Source organism: Phasianus colchicus, chromosome 2, assembly GCF_987193195.1.
Source record: "Phasianus colchicus chromosome 2, bPhaCol1.hap1.1, whole genome shotgun sequence".
NCBI classification, from domain to species: domain Eukaryota; kingdom Metazoa; phylum Chordata; class Aves; order Galliformes; family Phasianidae; genus Phasianus; species Phasianus colchicus.
Genome location: NC_143437.1, coordinates 39,898,883 through 39,925,516, shown reverse-complemented (window position 1 = coordinate 39,925,516; position 26,634 = coordinate 39,898,883). Strand labels below are relative to the sequence as shown.

The window sequence follows — 26,634 nt, the reverse complement described above, 5'->3', positions numbered from 1 at the left end:
CCAAAATGTTATTCAAGTAATGTACATTAACAGGATATTGACTTCTCTTTAGGCAAACATCATTTATTGAAAGGAGAAATAAATATTGACTGAAGTCAAAGTCAATATTTACCTCAGAGAACTATAAAACTTAATGTCCACTGTAATGCAAAGTAGGTATACAGTGTTTACCACTTGCACACTGATCGTTCCGTGGATATGTATGCAGTGCTGTCACTACTATTTACACATAAATTATTACTGTCTTGATAAATATGTAAAAAGAATTTTTAAAAGTGTAGATTGTTCATTAATGGAAACACAGCTACGAAAATATGGCTTGAAAATTTTGCAATTCTATTCCATTATTAAATAATATTGAAGCCTTTGGTTAAAAATACTTAATTTGCATTCTATATTAGTGAGAATTTTGCTGTGATGGATTCTTATTTTTAAGGGAGTAACATTTGTGATGTACTTACTGCAAATATGAACTTTTACTAATTAAAAAAATTGTCACTATCTATGAGCTTAAGCTAAGTAGTTATCTGTTAGGGAAGAGGGTTTCAGGCAAATTTATTGCTGTATTCTTGTTAGTCAGATCCAAGTTGAGCAGTTGACAGGACAGGGTTCTCTATCAGGAAGTTAAAATAGAAAATGGTGTAAATGGAGATGATGTTCCTCCAATCCATCTTGGTGAAGACACTAACAAATTTGACCTATTAATGAAGACTAGTTTGAAGCTCCTGGTAATTACATATTGATATAAGATTCTGTTATGTCAATCGTTTTGGGAGTAAATTATGAATGAGTTTTGACATGAATAAATGGGCAACGGCCTGTAAGGGCCAAGGTACAAATGGCCAATGAGGAAGACAGGTTATGACACATGTTCCATTAAACTCTAATATGAGTATATTTATTGATTCTATGAACTACTGTATCTGAGGATAACAATTACTACTATCTGTTTTATTTTAAAAAATAATAATAATCCATTAAACTGATAAAAGCTTCACTGCAGTGTTAGTTTTGGTTTAACATTAAATGGTTTTCTTTCTATGCCTGCTTTCCAAGCCAAACAGAATAAAATATCCAGGGTTTTCAGGTTGGATCTAAAGCTTCATCTTTACTGTCTTTTTTATTTTACTGATTTTCTTCATCTTTTCTTCTCACAATACTTGCTATGGAAAGAAAGCATAGTTTTAGATTCTTAGCTGTGGTTAAGGATCTTCATGCTCACTAAGTTGATTAAAGCATGGAAAAGTCACTCTGAGTTAAACCATCTGTTTTGATTGAAGTGACAGACACATACTGACTTTTTGACATTATCCATTTTGTCCAGTAAGAGAATGTTTTCTGCACTGCTTCTGCTCTCTCTTCTCTTTACCTCAGGCTGGTAATGCACAGCACTGAGTGCAACATGCTCAGCCTGTATACAGAATTTTCAGTCACCTTTCAGGGTAATAGATGACTTGTGGCCTGACTTGTAAGCTGAGAAATCATGTTCTGGTGAACTTTACATTTTGACACACACACGCTTTTTTCATGTGCTTAACCCTCTGGTAGCACTACATTTTTCAGAAAACTGGTACTTGAAATTGAAGTAATGAGATGTTTCACACAGAATTTGATGCAGGAGGAGACAAACGCAATGGGACTTCCAAAGTAAAGGGGACACTGGAATGAGTTTACTGAATTCTCTCCACATGTGTGGTATAACCAATGTTTCTGCTGAAAGGTAAAATTCTTTCCAGGTAAGTTGCAGATTGTATATCCAAAAGTGATGGAATAGTTCAATTTTTCTAGTTTTATAAGTGCTAGAACAAAAAATGTAATACCCCCTTTTATGAAACTCAAATTGGTAATGTTCTCAATCTCTCATAGAGAATGCTGTCATTGAATCTGCTGCCAGGAAAATGCTGAAGCAAGCTCTCTTAGTTTCAAGGGAGGCACTGCTGCCTTTGAAATTATCTTGTAGGTACTATATGAGGGAATACCAAATAGAAGATCATTTTGGATCTTTTGACGAAGTGACAACATCAAACTATAATGAATTCATGCCTATCATGTCAAATGATTGATGGTAGATGTAATCATTGTGGTTGACATTGTGGTTAGTATAGCAGGGTGACATTTGATTTGTGTTCTGATTAGCTTCAAGAATAAATCTGTGCAGTGTGTTTAGAAAAAGAGTTTACTTAGTACTTAGTTTACTTTGTGAATAAACCAGTGTCTGACTGGCATTTATTTATTTCTTATCAGTGCAGAAGGGTCAGCAATTCTTTTACTCAGGCATGAAAGTGAATTTTAATGTTTGTGAAAGGAGCTAGATTGACAGCCAGAGGAAGCGAAGTCCTTCCTCCATCTGTAGAACAAAGCTCCTTTCTGGAGCCTCTTTACTCTTATTCACAATAGAATAATGTTAATGGACTCAGATCTGATGAAGACTTCATCTTGACCATGTGGCTTTGTGTCATAACCTGCCGTGTGAAGACATGCAGGACTTTAAAGTAAAGTAGAAATGTGCAGTCTGTTTTGCATGGACGAAAACAAGTAGTTGCCGAGAGAGTGGCTGTGTGTAGAGATGACAGAGATGAAAACATGTGGAATTTCAGTTACTTTCATTTTCCCTTCTGCATCTTCTTTCATCTCAAAGCTATTATAGAGCAAGAGTAGTGAATAATTCATTACTGGGAAGGTCAAGAAAAATACTGTCTCTTGGATATATAAATAATTACTGCTGTTATTTTATTTCTTAGCTGTTATTATTATTCCGGCCTATTTCTGGTTTTTACTTAAGTTCAACTGAGTCTCTTGATGAGACCTTAAGAGCTGAGATTCCAGATCCTAACTGCTGAATTCTAAACACACCTGTGTACTGAATCCAGCTGAGCTGGAGTTCGTTTACTTCATAGCAGCCCATATGGTGCTAAATTTCACCTTTTTGACCAAACATGCATTGATAACACACCAATGTTCTGGCTGCTGCTGAGAAGTACTCCTCAGAATCATCCTCCTCAACCCATGTTTCCTTGTCCTATTTATTTTTTTCTGTTTTACTGGGGGGTGCAGGGGAGTGAGGAGTGCAGGGGGGGGCCAGCCGGAGCATGGTCTTGGTTGCAGATGCAATCAATTTTTTTTCGATTGGGTTGTGTCCATCAGGATTTTTGTTTCTATTTATCATGTTGGATTGGTGGGAATGGGGGAGAACATGAGTGAGACACTAAGGATAAAAAGGAGGAAGCACTAGAGTAGTGTTCCGGTGTTCAGGTAAGTGAATGCGATGTCAGAGCTATGATAGGAAGGAAAGGTAGGTTGTTCTGAGAACTTAGGTTAACAAATGATTCTGTATCCTACCTTGACAATGTCCATGGCCTCAAGTGCTGGGATCTGGCTATCGCATTTCCAACATGAGGAGCTGTGTGTGCCCCAGCACGACGAGGGCCCCTTTCTTGATTTGCCTACAATTGACCTGGTGGTGGCGCCATTCATTTAACTTAGCCAGCGGTGCTGCCTTCTGCTCTAAGTAGTTTTGGCTGGATTGGGCTGGGGAGGAGTGAATGCACGTCAAACGGAGTCCTGCCTCAGGTTTCAGGATCTGCTGCCAAAGAAAGAAGAAGCGGCATGGAGAACCGGGAGGGAGGAGCGAGGGTGAAGAGAAAGCAGAAGCCTGCAAATGCGGGGGGGAAAGAGAGAGGCATCCTGGGCAAAGCACCTCCCTGTTAGCAGGAACATAGTCAAATCTGAGTTGAGCATTGCCAGCACCTTGGGTGACCAGGCCGGTTTTGTGCTGGGCGACCTCCCTGTAAGCAGGGCTCGGGTCTTTGCTGTAGTTGGCCTTTTGCCTTGTTGCTCCTTTGGCTGCCTGGGGAGCGTGGCCCCCTGTATGGAGGGTGAGAGCCACCTCTTCACACCGGAGTGGGAAATGCAGCTCGCTGGACATCAGGGCCACCTTCTAAGCAGGGTAGTGCCTTTTCCTGCTCCCCCTCCTCCAGCCCCTCAGTGCTGTTACCTGCTGGTGGTCTGTCAGTGCGCCGGTCCAGGCCTGGATGCCTCTGTCCCCTGAACAGCCCATCCCCTCTACCCCCCCTGTAATCAGGGCTGGGGAGGCTGCAGAGTTGCAGCCGGCTGCTCTAGTTATCCAGCTGGTGGGAACGACCCCTCCCTGTCCCATCAGAGGGTGCAGGTTGAGGTGCTGCTTGTGTGTGGGGTGACCTCCCTGCTCAGTGGGTTGAGGTTGCTCCCTGGGCTCCCAAAGACATGCTGATGTTCTGCTGCCGGGCGGGCCAGCCTGTAGCTCAGGCGTTGGCGGGAGCTGCATGCAGTGTGGGGCTTCTTGGAGATGGAGAGGCATGGGGCACCGTCCTGTAGGCAGGGCTGTGCGTGCCCCCTGTGCTTGGTGAGCTGTGTTCTGAGAGACCTGACCCCCTGTACTCAGGCAGGAGTGTGGCCCCGGCCTTCCAGAGGCACGGGGCCGTGAGGTGTGGGGTTGGGCTTGCGCCCTCCCTGGAATCGGGGCTAGGATCCCCACCGCGGCCTTTGGCTGTGTCGCCCTGCTGCCTGGCGGCTGAGAGTCGTTCCTGCTGCTGGGGGGGAAACCGAGCTCTGTGGCTCCAGGGGTGTTTTTGGCCCACCTGTAATCAGGGTCTGGGCACGTGAGCCTTTATGCTCTGCTGGCAGCCTGCGCGGGGTGACCGCCCCGCTAGCGGGGTGCGTGTCAAGGTGCCCCGGAATGGGAGAGAAGGAGCCTCTCTCGGCTGTAGGGAAGGCGGCTGCCCTGTAAGTCAGGGAGCGGCTGTGCCCCTAAGTCCCCGGCCCTTTGCCATGGAGGCAGTGGCTGGGGGTCCCCTGTAGGCAGGGAAGCAGCCTCCTTTGCCGCTGCTTTTAGTGTGCCCAGCTCCATTTGCCCAGTCTGCCCGCCTGTGCGATCCCCTGCAGCACTGGCTGGAGCCTCCGCAGTGTGCCACTGAGGTGAGAAAAGCTGCTCTAAGTAGTTTTTGCTGGAATGGACTGGGGTAGGGGGGTGGGGGGAGGATGCAGGGTCTTCCTTGTTGGCTGGGTGGCTGTGTGCCATGTTCCTTTGGGTTTCCCACTTCCTTCAGGTGCTGCTGCTGTTGCGCTCTAATAATGTCATGCCTCACGTTTCAGGATCTGCTGTCAAAGAAAGAAGCGATATGGAGAACTGGGAGGCCAGCGCGAGCAAGAAGCAGAAGCTTTTCACTGTCTTATTTTGTGCGATTCTCTTTTGTGTTTAGTAACTGCAGTTCAAGCATGTATGTTGTAGTTGATTTTTCCTCATTGCCTTCATTTTCTCCTCTGAATAAAATTTTTGTGCGTGTTGAAGTAGTTTCTTCTTCTCATCTTTGAAACTGTTAAGCAATCACAGAAGATGACAGTGTGTATTGGAGGTACAGGCTCTATACAACAAGATATCTAAAAGGGGGGTTTAATTCACCCCTCCCAGCCACAGTTTTGGTTAAAGGGTGAGCTGAGGAATGTAACCTTTTTCAGTTCAACCTCTGCCTCACTAGAAGTCTGGGGCTGGGGGTGGAATTGGTGCTGACTGACTCCACGCTATCCTGGAAGCGCCGCTGTGCTGATGAGTATAGAAGGGTGGATCTTGCCCCTCCAGGCACTCACATGCTTGCATACTGTTTCAGGCTTTGACCTGGAAAATCCACATCAGGCCCATATTGAATTTTGATATTAAATTTAGTAGCATGAAGGCATTTGTTTCTTACTGGTTGAACTGTGTTTGCCATTGGTTTCTTTCCTCCACCGCTATGGAAAGGAAAATCCTTCAAGCTGATCTGGGTGTTTTGGTGTCCTTTATTTGAGGCATAGTGCTGACTGATGTAGCAGAGCTCTTCCCTTAATCTTGCCCATGTCCTGTGTCAAGCCAGCTCAGGGTAGTTTTTTAGCTGAATAAGATTGGCTCATTTCCTGGAACACTCATGCTGGACTCTGCTCCAGTTTTTTCTTCAGAGGTGTCATCCAAATGCAATACTTTTAGATTTAAGGGATGACTGGGGTGTGCTCAGGAGTGCTTGGTTCCCTACCATCTGTTAGTGTGGTTCTCTCTGCTGGTGCTTTATCCCTCCTCTTCTTTAGAGCCTGAACTATTGCACATTCTGGGATGATCACAGAATCACAGAATCACAGAATCGTAGGGGTTGGAAGGGACCTCCAGAGATCATCGAGTCCAACCCCCTGCCAAAGCAGGATCCCTACACCAGGTCACACAGGTAGGCGTCCAGGCGGGTCTTGAATATCTCCAGAGAAGGAGACTCCACAACCTCCCTGGGCAGCCTGTTCCAGTGCTCCGTCACCTCACCGTAAAGAAGTTCTTGTGCACATTGGTGCGGAACTTCCTATGCTCCAGCTTCTGGCCATTTCCCCTTGTCCTGTCTCCGCACACTGCTGAAAAGAGTCTGGCCTCGCCACTTTGCCCCCCACACCTTAGATATTTATAGACCTGGATCAGGTCCCCTCTCAGTCTTCTCTTCTCAAGGCTAAACAGACCCAGCTCACTTAGCCTTTCTTCATAGGGGAGATGCTCCAGGCCCTTCACCATCTTTGTGGTTCTCCGCTGGACTCTTTCCAAGAGATCCCTGTCTTTTTTGTACTGAGGAGTCCAGAACTGGACACAGTACTCCAGATGAGGCCTTACCAGGGCAGAGTAGAGGGGGAGGATCACCTCCCTCGACCTGCTGGCCACGCTCTTTTTAATGCACCCCAGAATGCCATTGGCCTTTTTGGCCACAAGTGCACACTGCTGGCTCATGGCCAATCTGTTGTCCACCAGGACACCCAGGTCCCTCTCCGCAGAGCTCCTCTCCAGCAGGTCATCCCCCAACCTATACCGGTACATGCAATTATTCCTCCCTAGGTGCAAGACTCTACACTTGCTTTTGTTAAACCTCATCTGGTTTCTTACTGCCCAGCTCTCCAGCCTGTCTAGGTCTCGCTGAATGGCAGCACAGCCTTCGGGCGTGTCAGCCAATCCTCCCAACTTCGTATCATCAGCAAACTTGCTGAGGGTGAATGATGATGTAGCTGTAATCAATGGGGGGTGCTCATTTTGTTTCTCTGTTATGTTGTGATTTAGTTTCGGAGGTAGCTGAGCCCTGTGTGGCTGTTGGCTCACTCCCCCACTTCCCAAAGGGAAGGAGGAGAGACTGGGGGTTGGGGAATCAAGTAGAACTAATGGATTGGGATTAAAAACAATTTACTAATGTTGAGAAAAGAAATGGGGAAAGAGGGTAACAGCTATGATACATACGTACACACATAGATCTATGTGTAACAACTGATACCCAGTCTGATGCTCAGCCCCCACTGATTGATGCCCTGCCAGTCCCCAAGCGTCAGCTGCCCTCCTGATGAACATTCTTGTTTTTGCAAGCTTTCCTTACACACCATGGCATATAGTATGGAATATTGCCTTTGTCAGGTTTAGGTCAGCTCTCCTGATACTGTCCCCTTCCAGCTCCTTGAGTTGCTCCTAGCCCTCTTCTTGGACTGTAGGATAAGCTGAGAAAACTAAAATTTCTTGACTCTGCTCAGAACTACTTCACAACTGAAAACAGTGGTGTGTTATCAATGTTGTACTTCCCCAAAACATAGCACCACACCAGCCACCACACTTTGAAGAAAAATGGCTTACAGTTAAGCCCAGTCATTTGTCTGATGATATCAAATAGGTGCAGCTGGTGAGTCTATTGTGCTATGCTGCCTGGAAGAAGATGAAGTATAAAACGATAGCCATTTTCATTCCTTGTGAGAATGCTGATCCTTCTGCAGCTTTCAGATGATGGATCAGTTTTTAATTAGTTTTTCTTACTGATCTGGTTTTTCTTTCCACTTAATAATTTTCTGTTAACTTTACTTAACTTTTCCAGCCTTGCAAACATATTTTTAAGTCTGCAAAAGGGATGTTGGTTCAGAGAACAGGCTTCCTTGAAGTTGGGCATGAACACATCGGTTTTCTGACACAGATTATTTCTAAGGTTGCTGTCTATACATGATGAATAACTTCGGTCTGTACTAGGCAGGAAAAAGGTCTGAAACTGGTGGTTTTCCAGGCACCAGAAGAGGAAAATCTGCTGATGTCTGAATAACTCATTCTGATCTGTGTAAGTGATGGTCCTACATCCTTGCTTTTGCTCTTCTGTAGTATAGATCTGAGTGTAGTACTTTGTGGAATAGAAGGACATGGAAAGATGAGGAAATCAGGCCTATCTATTGATTGAGTTTGGCACAAGAAGAGTAGGAATAGTTTTACCGCTTGAAAGAACCCATGAGCATCTCAAACTGTGTGTGTGTGTAAGAGCAACATGATGTACCGTTCCTCTGACAAACGTATGAATGTGTGGTTTGCCTGAACCACGGTGATATTAATCTAATTTTCAGTTTGCAAGAGTTGACGTTCTTGAGCTGATGTTTGCTTCTGAACAAATCCCATGCCAGAAAAAGGAACGGTGATTTTAGCAGCCATTTAAAAAATCTGGATGGCAATAAATAAAGTACAAGCCACGGTGGCTTTTGTTGTTGTTTTCTAGAAACTTGAGAATATTTCTCTAGTTTTTGTTTTGTTTGTTTTTGAGAACTCTGCCTGTTTGGTGATAAAATTTTAGTGTTACAGACAAATCAAATAGGAAAATTTTAACCAGATCCATAGGAGTTTTAAAATCTCCTCTTTATTAGCTATTTGCTTGTACAAGGCCAGCAGGACTTGACTTGCAGTGTCATTTACTCACTGGGTTCTGTATTTCATGAAGAGATGTCCAGCTGTGTATGACACATGAAAGGATAATAGTAGGTACACATTAATTAGCAGCAGAAAAACAGCATACACATTTTCTTTGTAAAATCAATCGAGCTCTTTTTTTCTTCACAAAGCATCAGGGAGCATGAATTATCAATGTGTGTTACAGAAGCTTATGTTTCCCATTAATTATTTTGTAGCTGAGTTTCTTTCAGCATCAGATGTAAAAGCCAAGGGCTTTTTGTTTTGGCATTAATTTCTGTCTTTGTGATAAAGCACTGTTTGCTCCTGTGACAAAATAATCAGCACTAGGGTATGTTTACAGCTATTCCCTTAGAGTTCCCTTCCAAGAGGAATATATATTCCATAAATGAGGCAGGTTTTCATACACATGAAGAACTGGTTCAGTTCTCTGTAACAGGTTTCTTGATAAACGCTTCTGACACATACCTTATAGCGTGCCACATATAAAACAAATAGCATGTCCTTTTCAATCAGAATCATTTTTTAAAATCAGAAACAAATGTCATCGTCACATCACAGTGGAAGATCATTACAACCTCAGTTTTAGAGCATCAGCAGGTTGATACACTGTGATGATTTTTGGCATGTACAGATGTGACATAAAATCTCTTTTTCTTTTCTTTTCCCAGACTTGTAGGGCTGTAGATCACATTTCTATACCCTTGCTTCATTGTGCGTTGATATCGGAAAGGAGCCCAACCTGGCATCACTACCAAAGCTCCCTATGGCACATAAAGTCAGGAACACTCGTCTGGCAGTAATTGCTTTGAAAATGAGTATTCCTGGTTATATTTAAATTCTCAGTATTTATGATTAGCATATAATCTTTTCAAGAGAAAGGATTAATTCTAAACTACTTGCATATTTGGTGGGTTAACTGGTCAGTGAAAAAGAGGAATGCCATGTCCTTCAGGCATATTTTTAATCAATCAGAATACCGCTGCGCTTTGATTGTACAAAATTCAAAGAGGGATTAAGCTTTGGGCTTTGCTGAGAAGGAAGCATGAAGCAATTGCTAAGTTCCTTTCCTGTGTCATAACACCAGAACCTTTGAATCTTCTCAAGAGGAATTTTGGGAATCTTAAGGAACCTGAGTTTTGAAAGCTGACAGTTTAAAAAGTTTAGAACTGTTCCACTTGCTGACAGCAATTTCTAGAATGCTCATTAGGATCAGATCCTCTTCTTCCTGGTGTTTCTCTTCCTTTATTTTCTTGAGTTGCATTTTAAGAGCATGAACATTCTTCATTATGGAATGCTTTGTTTGTTTCTCCCTCCTCACCATGTGGTTACTTGATGAGCTGCTGAAGAGCCCTCTAAGTGTATAGACAAAATACGTTAGAGAAAAGCATGTTTGTCAAATTAATAAAAGTCTGATACTTCAGCATGGCATATCTTTTGAGTGTTAGCAAATTAAAAACAACACTGAAAGTACAAGAGCTGTGATGTCATCTGTTCCATCTTTGGGTGATTTTAACATTGTCACGGGGGTTTATGCTTCTCTACCTGAAGCTTGTGTTGTGATGTAAAAGGAAGAAGGGAAACAAATATGACTAAATGTGGCATAGATTTTACTCCGTATTGTTGCTCTGTGTGGTGTACCGCATATCTTCAGAGCTCACCATGTGGGCTGCTGTTAGTGGGGAACTCTCACCTCCTCTGCTGCAGCAGTCAAGCAGTGTTTTTAGACAAGTTTCTAACAAGCTAACAACTTTTTTTTTTTTTACAGTTTTCCTTATTTATTTATTTATGTATTCTCATATTCAGGAGTAACGTTTGTTTCCAATGAGTGGGATATTTCAAGTGTTAATTTCTGTACTTAATCAGCTGTTGCTGTAGGAGTTAAATTTTACCAGGAGGCCATCTGTATCTGATAGATGGTGACAGCACAGTGCTGAGGCTCTCGTGTCTGACCTTCCTCCCAGGTCCTGTGCTCAAAGCAGCACGTCCAGTAGTTCAGCAGGTACTTCAGTACCTTTCATAGTGAGGGGCACATAAGGATGTAGGTACTGGAAGTACCCTGTCGGTTTAGAATATCTTTTCTTACTAGTTCTCATCTGTAGCTGTGGTTGATTCAGTTTTTGTTGATGGGAACTACTACTAATCCTTGACTGTGAGTCCATACACGTGTTTTTCTGGCTTGAGGATAAGCCAGACACTAAGACACTGAGGTACCTTTCTCTCTTCGTATCCTGTCTGTTTTTCTTCCTTGTCTTTCACCTAGCTTCCATAAACTTGCTGCTGGAGTTGCAGGGAGTGTTAATGATACTGTAGGCTTCCATGGTTTCCAGAACTATCCAAGATGTCTTGTAATGCATTTGTTATCAATCTAGCATATCGTGCAGCTAAAATGTTGACATAAAAACGTAATTGATTTTCATTTTCTTTACATATAACCTTGTCAGAGACTGATAGTCCAATATTTGCCTTCACCTTTTTACTAATACTTTATGTATTAAGTCAACTGATTACTTAAAGTACTGCTTTAAATTTTCCATAATCTTTGTCACGTGTTTTACATCACCATCTCTGGTTTTTATGTCTATTTCTGATCTTTCTCACCATTTTGCCAGCTTGAACTTAAAGGAGAGCTCATCCTCAGCATGAACGTTTTGATGCAAACTGTCATAGGAATACAGTGGTGGCTGTAGGCCACTCTTCTAGGGAAGAGTGATGCATGTGGTTATATCCTGTCACAGAAGCACAGAATGGCTTGGATTGGGAAGGACCCCAAGGATCATCACATTCCAACCCCCTGCTACTGGCAGGGCCACTAACCTCCAGATCTGGTACTAGACCAGGCTGCCTGGGGCCCCATCCAACCTGGCCTTGAACACCTCCAGGGACTGGGCATCCACAACCTCTCTGGACAGCCTGTTCCAGCACCTCACCATTCTCTCTGTGAAGAACTTCCCCTCAACATCTAGTCTAAACCTTCCCTCCTTGAGCTTAAAACCATTCCCACTTGTCCTATTGCTGTTCTGTAAGGTCTGCACAACACCTACAGAATCACAGAATCAGAATTGCTCATCTTGAAGGAAAAGACCATCAAGACCATGAAGTCCAACCGCAATCTAACCATACTACCCCAACAACATGCTGCTGAATGTGATTATAATGTTTCTAAAAGTCTCAAGAAATTGAATAGCTGGATAGCCCCAAATTAGTGTTCTCCTCTAGACAGGATGGTTTCAGTGTGGCCACTGAGCAAGCAGCTGTCTGCTCATAGGGCCTAATGGTGTGTGCTATTCCTAGTTGGGCTGCGTACTGATGGTTCCCTTGTGTGTCTGAGAGCAGTGTAAGGGAATAAATCGAGGGTCACTCCTGTGGAAATGGAGCACAGCTCTGAATAATGACGAATGGCAGGACAAGGGAGCATAAGCTTGTTGGAAACTCCGCTCCACTGATTGTTTTGCTGCTTAAATAGACTAAGGTTCCTCTTAAGACTTGTGCAGTTGTTTCTAAGTAACAACAGACATTGGAGTGAGTGCAACTTCCTGTTGAAGAATGTGTGCTCATAGTTTTTCCTGAAATCCTTTAAGGCAGCTGCCTTGCAATGGCCACCAAGCAAAGCTTCAGAAAATGTTCTGTTATTTTGCTTTTCAGATTCACTGGAGATATTCATCAATCTATTTTTCTCGTAATACGAAGTCATCTGTCGGCATGCAATGGTGACTGCTTTGTTGATCTGAACTTCAGCTTTGTAGTTTACACACCTACAGTGCATGTGACAAGCCTCACTACATGTGTGGAATATGTGTACTTGTCACAGGGTTATCCCTAGATATAAGTCCATGATGGGGCACAGGCCCCAGGAAAAAAGAGAAGAAAAGAAGGGGTATTAATGGTCTCCGGCAACCTGGGTGGCCCCAGGCTCTGGGAGAGGGGGAAGGGCAGAGAGCTAGCAGATAGTTTTAACAAAGAGAAGACACAACAACAACAATCTGAGGAGGAACTGCAATTTATTGAATTTAACTAAATCAAACAAAATGATTTGAGAGAGACAAGAGTATCCAAAATGCGAGTCAAACCACAGTAGCACGAGGGAAGCATGTGCTTTTCTCTGCGGAGAGCTGAGATGGCTGAGCCAGGGCCAGAGGGAGAGAGGCAGATGCTCAAGTCCTGTCCAGTGCTCCACACCACTTCCTCTTCCCGCCAGATCCTCTGGGGATGCTGCCCCCTCCCCTCCCATCAGGATACTTCAAAGTGCCCATAAAAGGCAGTAAATGGTACCAGAACATTAACTCGTTAACTCCCACTGGTCCACATGAGGTTCTGATGTGGAATACTGACAATAAAAATCACAAAACCACAACAATACCTTATTATCTGTATTTGCCTGTCCTAATGGGAGGAGTATAGGAGTGTTGTCAGGGCCTGCAGGGATGAGGCGAGGAAAGCTAAAGCCCACCTGGAGTTGAATCTGGCAAAGGAGATAAAGTGTAATAAGAAGGGTTTTTTTAAGTATGTCAACAGTAAAAGGAAGACTGGGGATAATGTGGGTCCCATGCAGAACGAGGGGGATGTCCTGGTAATGGGGAAGGTGAGAGAAGGTGGAGAAGCTGAATGCTTTCTTTGCTTTGATCTTCACTTCAAAGACTCCCGCTTGGGACTTCTGGACACTGGAGCAAAGAGAAAGAGTCTGGGAAATGGAAAGCTTCCCTCTGTTTGAGGAGGGGATGGTTTGGGAGCATCTGGGCAGCATCAAATCCACAGGCCCTCATGGGATGCATCCATGTGTGCTGAGGGAGCTGGTAGATGTGATTGCTGGATCACTTCATGATCTCTATCATCTTTGACAGGTCTTGGAGAACAGGAGAGGTGCTTGAAGACTGGAGGATAGTCACTATCACTCCGGTCTTCAAAAAGGGCAAGAAGGAGGATCTGGGGAAACCACAGGCCAATCAGTCTCACCTCTGTCCCTGGAAAGGTGATGGAACAACTCGTTCTGGATGCCATCTCCAAACACTTGGAAGAGAAGAAGGTTATCAGGTGTAGTCAGTATGGATTCACCAAGGGAAAGTAATGCTCAGCCAAACTTGGAGCCTTCTACAATGGCATCACTAGCTGGGTAAATAGGGGGAAAGCAGTGAATATAGTCTACCTTGACTTCAGCAAGGCTTTTGATGCTGTCTCCCATGATATACTGATCATAAAGCTGACAGAGTGTGGGATAGATGAGTGGATGGTGAGGTGGGTTGAGAAGTGGCTGACTGGCCGAGCTCAGAGGGTGGTGATCTTTGATGCAGAGTCTGGTTGGAGATCTGTGTCTAGCAGTGTTCCCCAGGGTTCAGTGCTGGGTCTGAGCTTGTTCAGTATCTTCATTGACAACCTTGATAAGGGGATAGTGTCAACCCTCAGTAAGCACACCGATGATACAAAGCTGGGAGGACTGGCTGACACACCTGAAGGCTGTGCAGCCATTCAGCAAGACCTGGACAGGCTGAAGAGCCAGACAGAAAGAAACCAGGTGAGATTTAGCAAAAGCAAGTATAGAGTCTTGCACCTGGGAAGGAATAACTACGTGTATCAGTACGGGCTGTGGGATGACCTGCTGGAGAGGAGCTCTGTGGAGAAGGAACTGGGGTTCCCAGTGGACAACAGGTTGGCCATGAGCCGGCAGGGTGTCCTGGTGGCCAAGAAAGCCAGTGGGATCCTGGGATGCATTAAAAGGAATGTGGCCAGCAGGTCAAGGGAGGTGATCCTCCCTCTATACTCTGCCCTGGTCAGGCCTCACCTGGAGTAATGTGTCATGTTCTGGGCAACAGGCTGCCTAGAGAGGTTGTGGAGTCTCCTTCTCTGGAGATGTTCAAGACCCGCCTGGATGCCTACCTGTACAAACCAGTATAGGGAGCCTGCATTGACAGGAGGGTTGGACTAGATCATCTCTAGAGGTCTTTTCCAACCCCTATAATTCTGTGATTCGGTAACTGTGAATCAGGAAGTCCACAAAGGGTCTGGCATAAGTGGGGAGTGTCAAGTGCACCCAGCATGATGATCCTTCTAAGCAGGTGACCACACTGCAAGATGACATCACAAGGCTGAGAAGTATCCAGCAGTGGCAGAGAGACATCAGTGCCTAGTATGATGCAGTGACATGGGCAGACAATAACCTTTGGTCCCTGCAAGGAAGAGAAGCAGTCTTCCAAGCTGACAGATAGTAAATGCATGCAGGATGGAGGAGACTGGACCCTCAACTTGACTTGGGGCACAAAAATAAGCTTCCCTTTTCTCACTGAAGTACCCCAATCAAAGAACCCAAAATTCTTGGGCTTGCACCAGCCTCTGAGCCGCATGTTCATAAGACAGGTTTTCCTGCTCCTCTCAATGTCCTTCTCTGCAACTGAATGAGTAAAGGAAAATACTCCCTATATGCCTGCTCCATCAACTAACCCCCCCAGTCCCTTGAAATCATTTATGATAATCCCCAGGCTTATGTCGGTGAACTCATTACTGCCAGCTTGAACTATTAATAAAGGGTAATAATCAGAGGGGCAGATCAGACTGGGGAGTTTTCTAGAAGTATCCCTGACCTGGGCCCCAGGGAGGCAGAACACTTCCCTGTGGGTAGGGTCAGGCTGACATATAGAGCCCTCCATTCCTCTCAGAAGGGAGTTGCCTACACAGCCACACTTTTGTCCTTCTTGATGGAGGCAGCCTTGAGGTGTGGAGTTGAACACCTCACCCTAGACAAACTCACTGGTGGACCTTCCACCACATCCTCACTCGTGTCTCCCTCAGGTTCCAGAGCCTCAACCCTATTACCTATGGAGGCACCTAGGGAATCGAGCTACACCGGGAAGGGGGTTGCCTGTGTTGCTGAGCTGCGACCTGTTTGCATTCTTTCTTCTCTCACAATTTGTTTCCCTCTGCTTGACTATGGCAGGAGAGAGGGTCTACCACTCTTTGGGGGGTATCACCCTGTTGTCTTTCTTGCAGAGAGTTACTCCCCCAGTTTATCTGCCGCACATGCTCCCTGATGGTCCTTAATCTGTCCACCTCCTTGCTACTTAACCTATGAATCATCAGTGCAGGCAAAACACTCTGGAAAAAACAGAGTTGTTAATACTTGTTCAGTACTTTAGTGTTTGGGCCAGTAAGAGCTGCAGAAGCCTCACCTGGAAGCAAAGTGAAGACTTTGCCAAAATGTCAACGGCCTTTCTGGCCTCACTGTGTAAACATCAACACCATGGCAGGCCTGGGATGCGTAAAGGTAATTGTCTGCAACACACCTTGATGTTACATCACAGGTACCATTCCAACCTACATTCATGTTACGCATTGATGAGCTGGGCAAAACTAACGGAGCTAGACTGGAACTGTTTGTTCTGGGAGTAATGTGCCTAGAGCAGCATGGACATGAACCAGCAGTGTACACTTGCAGCACGGAAGTCCAACTGTGTTCTGGGCTGCATTTAAAAAGGGATAACCACAGGGAGAGGGAGGTGACTGTCTCCCTCTACTCAGCTCTTGTGAGACCCCGTCTAGAGTACCGAGTCCAGGCCTGGGGCCCCCAGCGCAGGTAGGACATGGAGCTCTTGGAGCAGGTCCAGAGGAGGGCCACTAAGATGATCAGAGGGGTGGAGGACCTCTCCTATGAGGAAAGGTTGAGGGAACTGGGCTTGTTTAGCTTGGAAAAGAGAAGGCTCCGGGGAGACCTCATTGGTGGCCTTCCAATATTTGAAGGGAGCATATGAACAGGAGGAGGAACTGCTGTTTATGAGGGTGGATAGTGATAGGACAAGGAAGAATGGTTTTAAACTGAGACAGGGGAGGCTTATGTTAGATATTAGGAAGAAGTTTTTCACCCAGAGGGTGGTGACACATTGGAAAGGACTGCAAATGCCCCATCCCTGAAAGCATTCAAAGCCAGGCTGGATGTGGCTCTGGGCAGCCTGGTCTAGTGGCTGGTGACCTTGCACATAGCATTGGGGTTGAAACTAGATGGTCATTATGGTCATTTTCAACACAAGCCATTCTATGATTCTATGATTCCCTCAGGGCTTACTACGGCTTCCTTTGTAGAACATACATTGCACCAAGCTGCTGTTTTCTTCCAAGCTAAAGTCTCCACTCTCCTGTTGTCCATCAGGATGCCTTTCTCTTTAATGAGAATTGCCCTTTGCACTTTTCTGCAGGGACATTTCCCTACCCTGTTCCTACCAGGTCACAAATGTGTCCTGGGAAGTAGAAAGCACGTGAGCATGCTGGGAGGGAGCAGAGTCTATGGAGCGAAAAGGATGTAAGCAGGCCTGGAAGAAAGGACTCCAATCATCCCAAAAAGGGAAAGGGAGGAAACTGGAATGCTGTGGAAAGGACTCAAGGGGATGTGCGTGTGAAGCAAGGGGACCAGGGCAACTCAGTGCTTGCAGTGACAATAACAGAGAAGATGTAAAGATACAACCAGAGGGAATGGAGGAGCTCTGAGTGAAAGCTACACAGGAGATTTGGAGCAGCAAACTTGGGCATCTTGTACTCCTGCAGGTGTGCGAGGGGTTGCTTCCTTTGGCCGTGTTGCCCTGGTAAATGCATATATTTTTTTAACACATGAGCCCCGCCCTCTGCCCCAAGGGCCTTACAAAGGGAATGTTGGTACTGCTAACCCTGGCAACTGGCAATTCATGTCACCAAGAGTCACTAAAGCTTTTGTGATGTCATAAAGGGCTCAGCAGAACTGGGGCCCACAAGCACAGCCCCCACAAGCACAACCACAGTGTCTGCAGGTGCAGGTGCAGGTGCAGGTGCAGGTGCAGGTGCTGGTGCTGGTATTGGTACTGGCAGTGTTGGCACTGGTGCTGGTGGTGCTGGTGGTAGTGCCCAATCCTGACGGATCATGGACAAGATCCAGAAGTTTTTCCGGAGATTGAGAAAGATACCGAGAAGGTCTGTGCCTGCTGGTTTCTGTTCTCGAGGGTACATAGGTGTGCTTAAAAGCCTGGCAAAATCAGCACATGTCCTGATGATGGCAGCTCAGCCTACAGGCAAATTCGGCCTCCTGCACATAGCCCATCCTGTGCATATATACCTCCCAGAATGACAGCACACCCATTCTAGACATTATTTCTTCCCCTCCGGTCACCCCCTCCATCTCCTGCCTCCATTGGCCAGTATCAACTGGAAGCAGGAAGAAAGGCTGCCTGGGGCTACTGTGGGCTGTCTGCACCCCTGGGAGTAAAGCATGCTGTGTCTTTCATAGCAGCCTTGCTTTGAGGAAGATCTTGCTGATAAACCTTGCCATACAGGAAAACAACATTTAGGTACCTATTAGCAAGCGTGTGCTGCTCTCTCCCAGTTTGCTGTCAGTCTGGAACGGGTGGCCGAGAAAGGACCATTAGGAGTGCGATAGGCAGTGTGCGCAACTGAATGTGCCTTCTGTCTTTTCTAGGTGCAGTGCTTGCGTGCAGCCCATGGACTGCACAGAGCAGGAAAGCCAGGGAGAAGGCCCTTTGCAATATGAAGTCAAGCAGGTGACAGTCTTCTTCTGATTTTATAAAACGCTTGCCATTGCCTCCTCTTTTGAGCCGATTTCCTTAAATGTTGACGATTTCTATTCTTTAACTTTGAACAGGCAGAGGGCAGCGCAGATGGAGTGTCAGCGGCAACTTCTGCCCCGCTCCATCTCTCCAACATAGATGGAGCGTCAGCAGCAACTTCTGCCCTGCTCAGTCTCTCCAACATAGATGGAGCATCAGCGGCAACTTCTGCCCCACTCCATCTCTCCAACATAGATGGAGTGTCAGCGGCAACTTCTGCCCCACTCCATCTCTCCAGCATAGATGGAGTGTCAGCGGCAACTTCTGCCCCACTCCATCTCTCCAGCATAGATGGAGTGTCAGAGGCAACTTCTGCCCCACTCCATCTCTCCAACATAGATGGAGCGTCAGCAGCAACTTCTGCCCCACTCCATGTCTCCAACATAGATGGAGTGTCAGAGGCAACTTCTGCCCCGCTCCATCTCTCCAACATAGATGGAGCGTCAGCAGCAACTTCTGCCCCACTCCATGTCTCCAACATAGATGGAGTGTCAGAAGCAACTTCTGCCCCGCTCCATCTCTCCAGCATAGATGGAGTGTCAGAGGCAACTTCTGCCCCGCTCCATCTCTCCAGCATAGATGGAGCGTCAGCGGCAACTTCTGCCCCACTCCATCTCTCCAACGTAGATGGAGTGTCAGCGGCAACTTCTGCCCCGCTCCATGTCTCCAACATAGATGGAGTGTCAGCAGCAACTTCTGCCCCACTCCATGTCTCCAACATAGATGGAGTGTCAGCGGCAACTTCTGCCCCACTCAGTCTCTCCGACATAGATGGAATAGAAGTGGAAACTTCTGCCCCGGTCAGTCTCACCAAGACCTCTGAAACTCACTCAAGCTCAGCAAACGATAAAAAGCAAGGATTTAAGAGACAACTTGAGCCCTCCTGTGTAGAAAACCTCCCTGGGAACATCCCTGAGTTGCAAAAAAGCAACAAGACCTTGCCTCAGCCACAGAAGAAATCCAAAAGGAGAGCTTACAGGCAAAAGAGACAGCTGGAGCAGTGGGAAGAAATACTCGAGGAAAAGACAATGCTTTTTGAGGCAACAGAAAAAGCACTTTTCCAGGGCCGGAGGCAGCCAAAGGAATGTCGTGCTACATACCTTGCAGAAGATGAACTGAGAAAAAAAACTGCAGAGTGGGAAGTTCTGCAGGAACAAGTGGCCCAGCTCCGACGTGAAAACCTTTCACTGCGTCAGCAGCTGGAAGATGCACAGAACACCAACCAGGTAAGAGCAGTGAGTGATGTCTTTAAATGCGAGACAGACAAAGTAGAAGAAAAGGTCAGGTGGACACTGAAGTAGAGCAGCTCCCAAAGCCATCTGGCGCTTCGAGAGTTTACCAGCTATGCCTGGAAGGCCATCCCTCAGGTTGCCTCTGTTTTGTTCCCTTTCTGCTGCCATTTGGCAAGTGGTGAATCCCAGCTCTGCACCCCAGTGAGGGTTGAGTGATTCTCCTCTACCACTTCTCCTTGCAGTTCACTCAGAAATATGATCTAAGTATAGGAACTGATACGCAAAAATAAAAACGCAGGCTTTAGTTTCTTACCTTTTGCTTCACACTCCTGCACCTTTTTTTCTCTAGAGAACAGTCAGACAGTTGCAACAAGAACTTGCTGAGGCTGTTGGAAAGCAGCAGATCGCAGAAGCATCCCTGAAAACTTCTGCCGACTTAAGTGACTCATTGAAGAAAGAAAACTCCAAGTTGCAAGAGGATCTGGACAAGGCTAATTGCAAGGTATGCAACATCTGTGAACACGTTAATAGGGATGAAGCTGTTCATTTCCTCCAACAAGTGAAAGAGAAGAAATAAGCTAAGAACAAACATAGGACACTGTTGTTTTTCCACTGCATACAGGTGTGTGACCTTTCTGAACAGCTGGAGTTGAAGCACTCAAAGTTGCTGCTGCAAAAAAGGGCAAATCAGGAGCTGCGAGTGAAGGAGGCTGTTCTCAAGCAGCGCTTAGAGGCTGTGGAGGCAGATTATAAAACATCAATGCGAATTGAAAAGCAGCGTGAAGAAAAAATGCAAGAGAAACTTGCCAATAGTTTCAGAAAGCAGTCGGTTTCAGAAACATCTCTGAAGCTTTCTGAAGATTACTGCCGTTACCTGGAGAACGACATCTTGACACTGAAGGAAGGCTTGGACAAAGCCAATGTCAAGGTATGCAATGCCTGTGAGCACGTTGGTGTAGGTTTAGCTGTTCTTTTCTCCTAAATAGTGCAAGAGAAGAAATAATCTGAAACCAAGTGCAGGACATGTTTATCTGAAAGCAGCAAAAGACACGTCATTGTTAATGACGGTTTTCCTGATCACAGCATGATCTGATCTGAAACATCAATAAAGCCAGCTGCTTTCAGCCACAGATAAGAGGCAATGCCTTGCTGCAAAGGCACAGTGGAAGCTTTTACTTGGTCCCTAGAGTACATTACTCTCCTTGCCTCCTCCCCTGTCACTTCACAGAACACAAGCAGCTTCTTGGGGAGCTCATTTTCAGGCTGCGGGGCAAAGCAGTGGCTTGGGAGCAGCATCCAGGGAAGGAAGAGCGCAGCAGCTTGTCCTCCTTCGAGACTCTCTGCTGTTCTGATGCCCCTCCTGATGTGGCGGTACTGTGACACAACAAGAGATGCCCCCATAAAGTGTCTCAAAGTTCAGCTGCTCTGTTTGCAAGTTCTCTCAATCTCAGCACCAAAATGACATCTTTGTTCCCTGTTAATGGCGTTCGTGAGAAACAAAAGTATCTTCTCACATTTTCCCTCCACATTCGGAGGCCATTAGCAGAGGAGTGTGCAAATGAAAAGGAAAGGGGCCAGCCTGGTTTGCGATGAAAGCACCAGCAGAGAACAGGACCGCTCTTCTTGTCCACTGCCTGCTGGTGCCACCGTAATTCAGGATGAAAATATCAGCGTCTGCTGTTTAACTCCCCTGGAAACAGTTTCAGCTCAGGAGATAGGTACCATGAAAACCACTCGCACTGACTGCTGCTGGGACGCAACCCATCCTGTACCTTTCCTACTAGCTCTCTCCAGTGAGGTCTGTGGAGGGAGCATTACTTCACAGGCATGGGAGTTGCGTAATTCTGTTGAAGGAGTCAAGTGCCTTTGCCTTGGAGCCATTCTGGAAAGAAGGGTCAAGACTGCTGCAGTCTTCTCAGCAAAGATTAGGAAGTCATACTTGCTTTAGAAAAAATGCACCTCTTTCACTTGGCAAAAATTACTGCCTCAGTGCATTACGCTAGGGACTCCATCAACACACACATCTGAATGAGTTCCCCAGAATGTGGGGATTTTAGAGCGCTCTGATTAAGGGAGATTGTTTTTTTCACTGCATTACAGGTGTTTGAACTTTCCGTACAGCTGGAGCTGGAACGGCAAAACTCGCTGCAACTAGAAATGACAAACCGGGCGCTGCAAGACCTGGTTCACCAACATCGCCCACAGGCCACTGCAGCGGGCTGCAGCCCACTCTCACAGACTGAAAGGTGGCATGAAGAAAGAGCCCCAAAAGAAATGGGGCAGAAGCAAGAGCCCAGCCTCTTTTTTCCGGTAAACTGATGCACCATTTCTATCTGTATCCACACCGCGTTGATTTGTCGCTGTGCTCATTGCTTTTAGGAATTTTCTGTTAGACGTTTAGCTCTTATTGTTATTGCAGTGCCTCTGGCTTCCTTGTAGGGAAGCTGGAAAGCTGAACGGAGATGTGTGAAAGTGCCTCTGTGTGTGTCGTGTGATCTTGGTGCATAAGAAATAGGCAGTATTTTCGTCATCCCATTCCTTATAGAGTTGGCAATGGCTCAATACTAACTTTCATGTTAAAACAGCAGAAAGAGCAGGTATGTTTCTGAGGTAAAAATAACGAAAAGACGTTTAGTCATTTCTGACTTCTCTCCTGAGTGTTGATGGTAGGAAGGAAGCATGGTTCCTCAACTGAGCAGGGCTATCTTGTTTCCATTGGGTATGGGAACTGGCTGCAAGGGCACATGGATGTGGCACTGTCTGCCTCTTCCTGTTTCTTCAAGTTGCACTGTCTTCTTCTGATGCAGGCAGCCTCTCAAAGCAGGCTGGAGGAGATCAATGCCGAAGAAGCAATGTTTAGAAGGCAACAGAGACAGAGAATTGCAGCTCTGACATCAGAAATGGAGAGAGACCAAAGCATGCATCAGGAGAGCTTGCAGCAAATAGCACACTGGCAAGCAGAGCTAGACCTGTCAGAAAAACTGTTCCTGATGGGTGAGGACATCAGAAGGAGCCTTGCAAATAAATAAGACAAGTAAGTGAAAACATTTTCTTCCTTTTCTTGGTGGTGGTGGTTGTTGTCATCTGGTTGGTTGGTTGGTTTTCCCTCAAATAATAGAATATTCTTCCTCTTGTCACGGCTCTTCTACCCAACATCCATGGCAAAATCAGCACTGCCTGATGATGGCAGCTCAGCCTACAGGCAAATTCGGCCTCCTGCACATAGCCCATCCTGTGCATATATACCTCCCAGAATGACAGCACACCCATTCTAGACATTATTTCTTCCCCTCCGGTCACCCCCTCCATCTCCTGCCTCCATTGGCCAGTATCAACTGGAAGCAGGAAGAAAGGCTGCCTGGGGCTACTGTGGGCTGTCTGCACCCCTGGGAGTAAAGCATGCTGTGTCTTTCATAGCAGCCTTGCTTTGAGGAAGATCTTGCTGATAAACCTTGCCATACAGGAAAACAACATTTAGGTACCTATTAGCAAGCGTGTGCTGCTCTCTCCCAATTTGCTGTCAGTCCGGAACAGGTGGCCAAGAAAGGGCTCATAGGAGTGCAATAGGAAGTGCACGCAACTGAATGTGCCTTCTGTCCCTCTAGGTGCAGTGCTCATGTGCACTGCATGGATTGCACAGATCAGGAAAATCAAGGACAAGCCCCTTTGGAAGTCATGCAGGTGACGGTCCTCTGGATTTATAAAATGCTTGCCGTTGCATCCTCTTCTGAGCTGATTTGCTTAAGTGTTGACAATTTGTATTCATTAAATTTGAACAGGCAGAGGACAGCACAGATGGAGTATTAGCAGCAACATCTGCCCCTCTCGGTCTCCCCAACACAGATGGAGTAGCAGGGGCAACCTCTGCCATACTCGGTCTCTCCAAAGCTGATGGAGCAGCAGTGGCAACTTCAACCCAGATCAATCACTTCAACGTGGGTGGAGTAGCAGAGGCAACTTCTGCCCTGCTTCATCTCTCTCACACAGATGAACTAGAAGTGGAAGTTTATGCCTCATTCGATAACACCTACACAGATGGAATAGCAGTGGCATCTTCTGCACAGACCAATCTCTCCAATAGAGATGAAGAAGCAGTAGCAACTTCTGCACTGATCAACCTCTCCAACACAGATGGAATAGCAACGACAATTACTGCCCTACTCCATCCCTCCAACACAGATGGAGTAACATGGGCAACTTCTGCCCCATGCGATCTCTCCAACACAGATGGAGTACCAGGGACAACTTCTGCCCTGCTCAGTCACTCCAACACAGATGGAGTAGCAGCAGCAACTTCTACCCTGCTCAATCTCTCCAACATAGATGCAGAAGCAGTGGCAAATTCTGGCCCGTTCTGTCCTCCAACACAGCTGGAGAAGCAGTGGCAACCTCTGCCCCATTGATCTGACCGAAACCTTTGAAAGTCACTCAAGCTCAGCAAATGACGTGCAGGGATTTAAGAGACAACTTGAGCAACGGTCCTCCTGGGCAGAAAACCCCTTCTGGTTGCCACACTTTTCTTCTTTGTAGAACTGCATAATCTTTGCTTCTCAATAAAGTTCCTCCATCTCACCATAACTGCTGTTGTGAATGTTTTCTTCTAAGGGTAAGCACTCTGAGTTGGTCCCGTTATTCTATAGTCTATTTTTACAGAATTACGGTGATAGAGAGTTTGCTTAAAAGAAAAATGTGCATATGGAGCCTGGGAAGCCCTGTTGCACATAATGTAGATACCAGTACCTTGATGTTTATTATGATTTGTTGAAGAATAACACAAAACGTAATGACATTACGTATTAATGGCAGTTGCAGAATCACATTTTGTACAACCATATGCAAAATGACTCGTGTTCAGTGTTGTTTCCTGGCAAGCACAATTCCAGGTATCCAGGTACTGCCAAACACTGTGGTGTTGGTGCTTTTGCAGCTGGTGGCAGTGCCCAGTCACAATGGATCATGGAGAAGATCCAGAAGTTTTTCTCTGAAAGACATGGAGAAGGTCTGCTGGTTTCTTTTCACAAGGGCACTTAGGTGTGCTTAAAAGCCTGGTAACACCTGCTGGCTGTTGCTTCCTGGTAAGCACAATTACAGTAGGAAAGCATGGAAACACAGCTCTCTTGGCACTTAGTCACAGAGTGCCCTTTTCCTCCCACAGCCAGGAAGTGCAGGGAGATGTTCAGCTTAACTGTTCCAACAGATTGTTTTTAATAGACATATGTTCCTTGTCTCTGCAAACGCTTTACAGTGCACTTAACTGTTGGATTGATGTTCTGAGTAAAAGCATAACCCAAGTTAGACTGCATTTCAAAATATCTGCTTTACGTAATTGTTGTGGTTTTGTGATTTTTTGTTGTCAGTATTCCACGTCATAACAGCGTGTAAAGCAGAGGGAATTAAAGAGTTAATGTTCTGGTTCCGTGGACTGCCTTTTTTGGGCATTTTTACTTCTCGGAGGGGAGGAGCAGCATTCCCTGGAGCACTTAGTGCCCAGAGGAAAAAAAGGTGGAGCTCCTGGCAGCACACCAGCCTCTCTGTGTAAGGCCTCAGCTTTGGACACACTCTCATTTTGTTTGATTTTGCTGGTTTTAGTAAATTAACGTTCCTTTTCAGATCACTGCCGTTGCTCTGGGCTTTTTTTAGACCCATCCACTGCTTTCTCTCTCCAGGTGCCAGCATGGGAGTGCCCTGCCTCATTAGTCACGAGGCTGGGCTGGATTGGCCATAAATGGTTAACACTTTTTTTTTTTTTCCTCCTCTTTCTGCTGGAGAAGAGCTCTGCAAAGAATGACCTGGGGATCCTGGTTGACAACTGGTTGGCTGTGAGCCAGCAGGATGCCCTGGTGGCCAAGAAGTCCTGTAACCTCATTACTGCCGGCCTGAACTATTAATAAAAGGTAGTAATCAGAGGGGTAAATCAGACTGGGGAGTTTTCTAAAAATATCCCTGACCTGGGCCCCAGGGAGGCAGAACACTTCCCTGTGGGTAGGGTCAGGCTGACATATAGAGCCCTCCATTCCTCTCAGAAGGGAGTTGCCTACACAGCCACACTTTTGTCTTTCCTGAGAAAGCAAAATATCAGTGCCTGCTGTTTTCCCTAAAAATAATTTCACCTCAGGAGATGAGTATCATGCAAACCACTTGCACCGACTGTTGCTGGGACACAGCCTGTTCTCTACCTTTTCTACTAGCTGTCTGCAGGGAGGTCTGTGGCGGAAGCTGGTATTGTTTAGGCTGGAGCAGACTCTGGAGTGACTGTTCTCTACAACAGTATGAAAAGAGGTTGTAATGAGGTGGAGGCAGGCCTCTTTTCCCAGAGATAAGTAGCAATAGAACAACACGTAACAGCTTTAAGATGCACCATGGGAGATTTAGATTGTATATCAGGAAAAATTTCTTCTGAGAAAGAGTGATGAGGCATTGGAACATACTGCCCAGAGATGTGGTGGAGACACTATCCCTGAAGATGTTCAGGAAGCGTGTGGATGTAGCACCCTGGCACATGGTTTAGTGGGCATGGTGAGAGTTGAATGTTGGACTAGATGGTCTTAGTGATCTTTTCCAATCCTAATGACTCTATGATTCTAAGAGGGCACTACCGGCTTCTTTTTTATTATTATTATCAAATAAAACTGCACCCTCGAAGAGCATGTTGTGGGCTGTGCTCAAAATCTCTGCTCTCCGCTATTTGTTTTGCTTAAGCTACTGTTAACAGTAAGAGGCTCAGTTCCATGAATGAGGGTGTTAACCTCAAAGTGTGTTACTGCTAGTGTACTGCAAATGCCAAATGGTACTCAGAAATGCTTCTGATAACATGTAAATTCCATTTAACAAATCAGATCAAGCTTATCCAGCATCTCCCGAGTGAAAGGCCAGAACTTTCTTGCAACAAGGAATTTTTAAAGTGTCCTTGCATTACATTACATAAGACCACCTCTCTTCTATGCTGCATGCACTGGTGTCCTACTTTGGCCTAAACATATCCTCTGTGTATTGGAAAGAAGTGAAAATGATTCCCAAACATTTAAAAATAATTAACTTCACATGCACACTGATAAATATGCAACACCAATACTTTTTTCAGAATCTACTACTAATTAAT

The 26,634-nt window shown here is 45.8% G+C and overlaps 1 protein-coding gene across 2 annotated transcripts; it reads left to right on the top strand.

Annotated features, from left to right (window-relative positions):
- Positions 1–12,571: 12,571 nt before the first annotated feature.
- On the top strand, positions 12,572–26,135 carry LOC149918974 (uncharacterized). Of its 2 annotated transcripts, XR_016464237.1 has the most exons (9): positions 12,572–17,653; positions 18,156–18,237; positions 18,339–19,529; positions 19,885–20,037; positions 20,158–20,463; positions 21,636–21,845; positions 22,343–22,569; positions 23,141–23,216; positions 23,315–26,135. XR_016464237.1 is itself a non-coding variant. In XM_090135444.1 (8 exons), the coding sequence occupies exons 1-7, from the start codon at positions 17,604–17,606 to the stop codon at positions 22,562–22,564; spliced, it is 2,214 nt and encodes a 737-aa protein (XP_089991570.1). In that variant the 5' UTR covers positions 12,572–17,603; the 3' UTR covers positions 22,565–22,569; positions 23,315–26,135. The 2 variants fall into 2 exon arrangements, 1 of the variants encoding a protein (XP_089991570.1); XM_090135444.1 differs by lacking the exon at positions 23,141–23,216.
- The last annotated feature ends 499 nt before the right edge of the window (positions 26,136–26,634 follow it).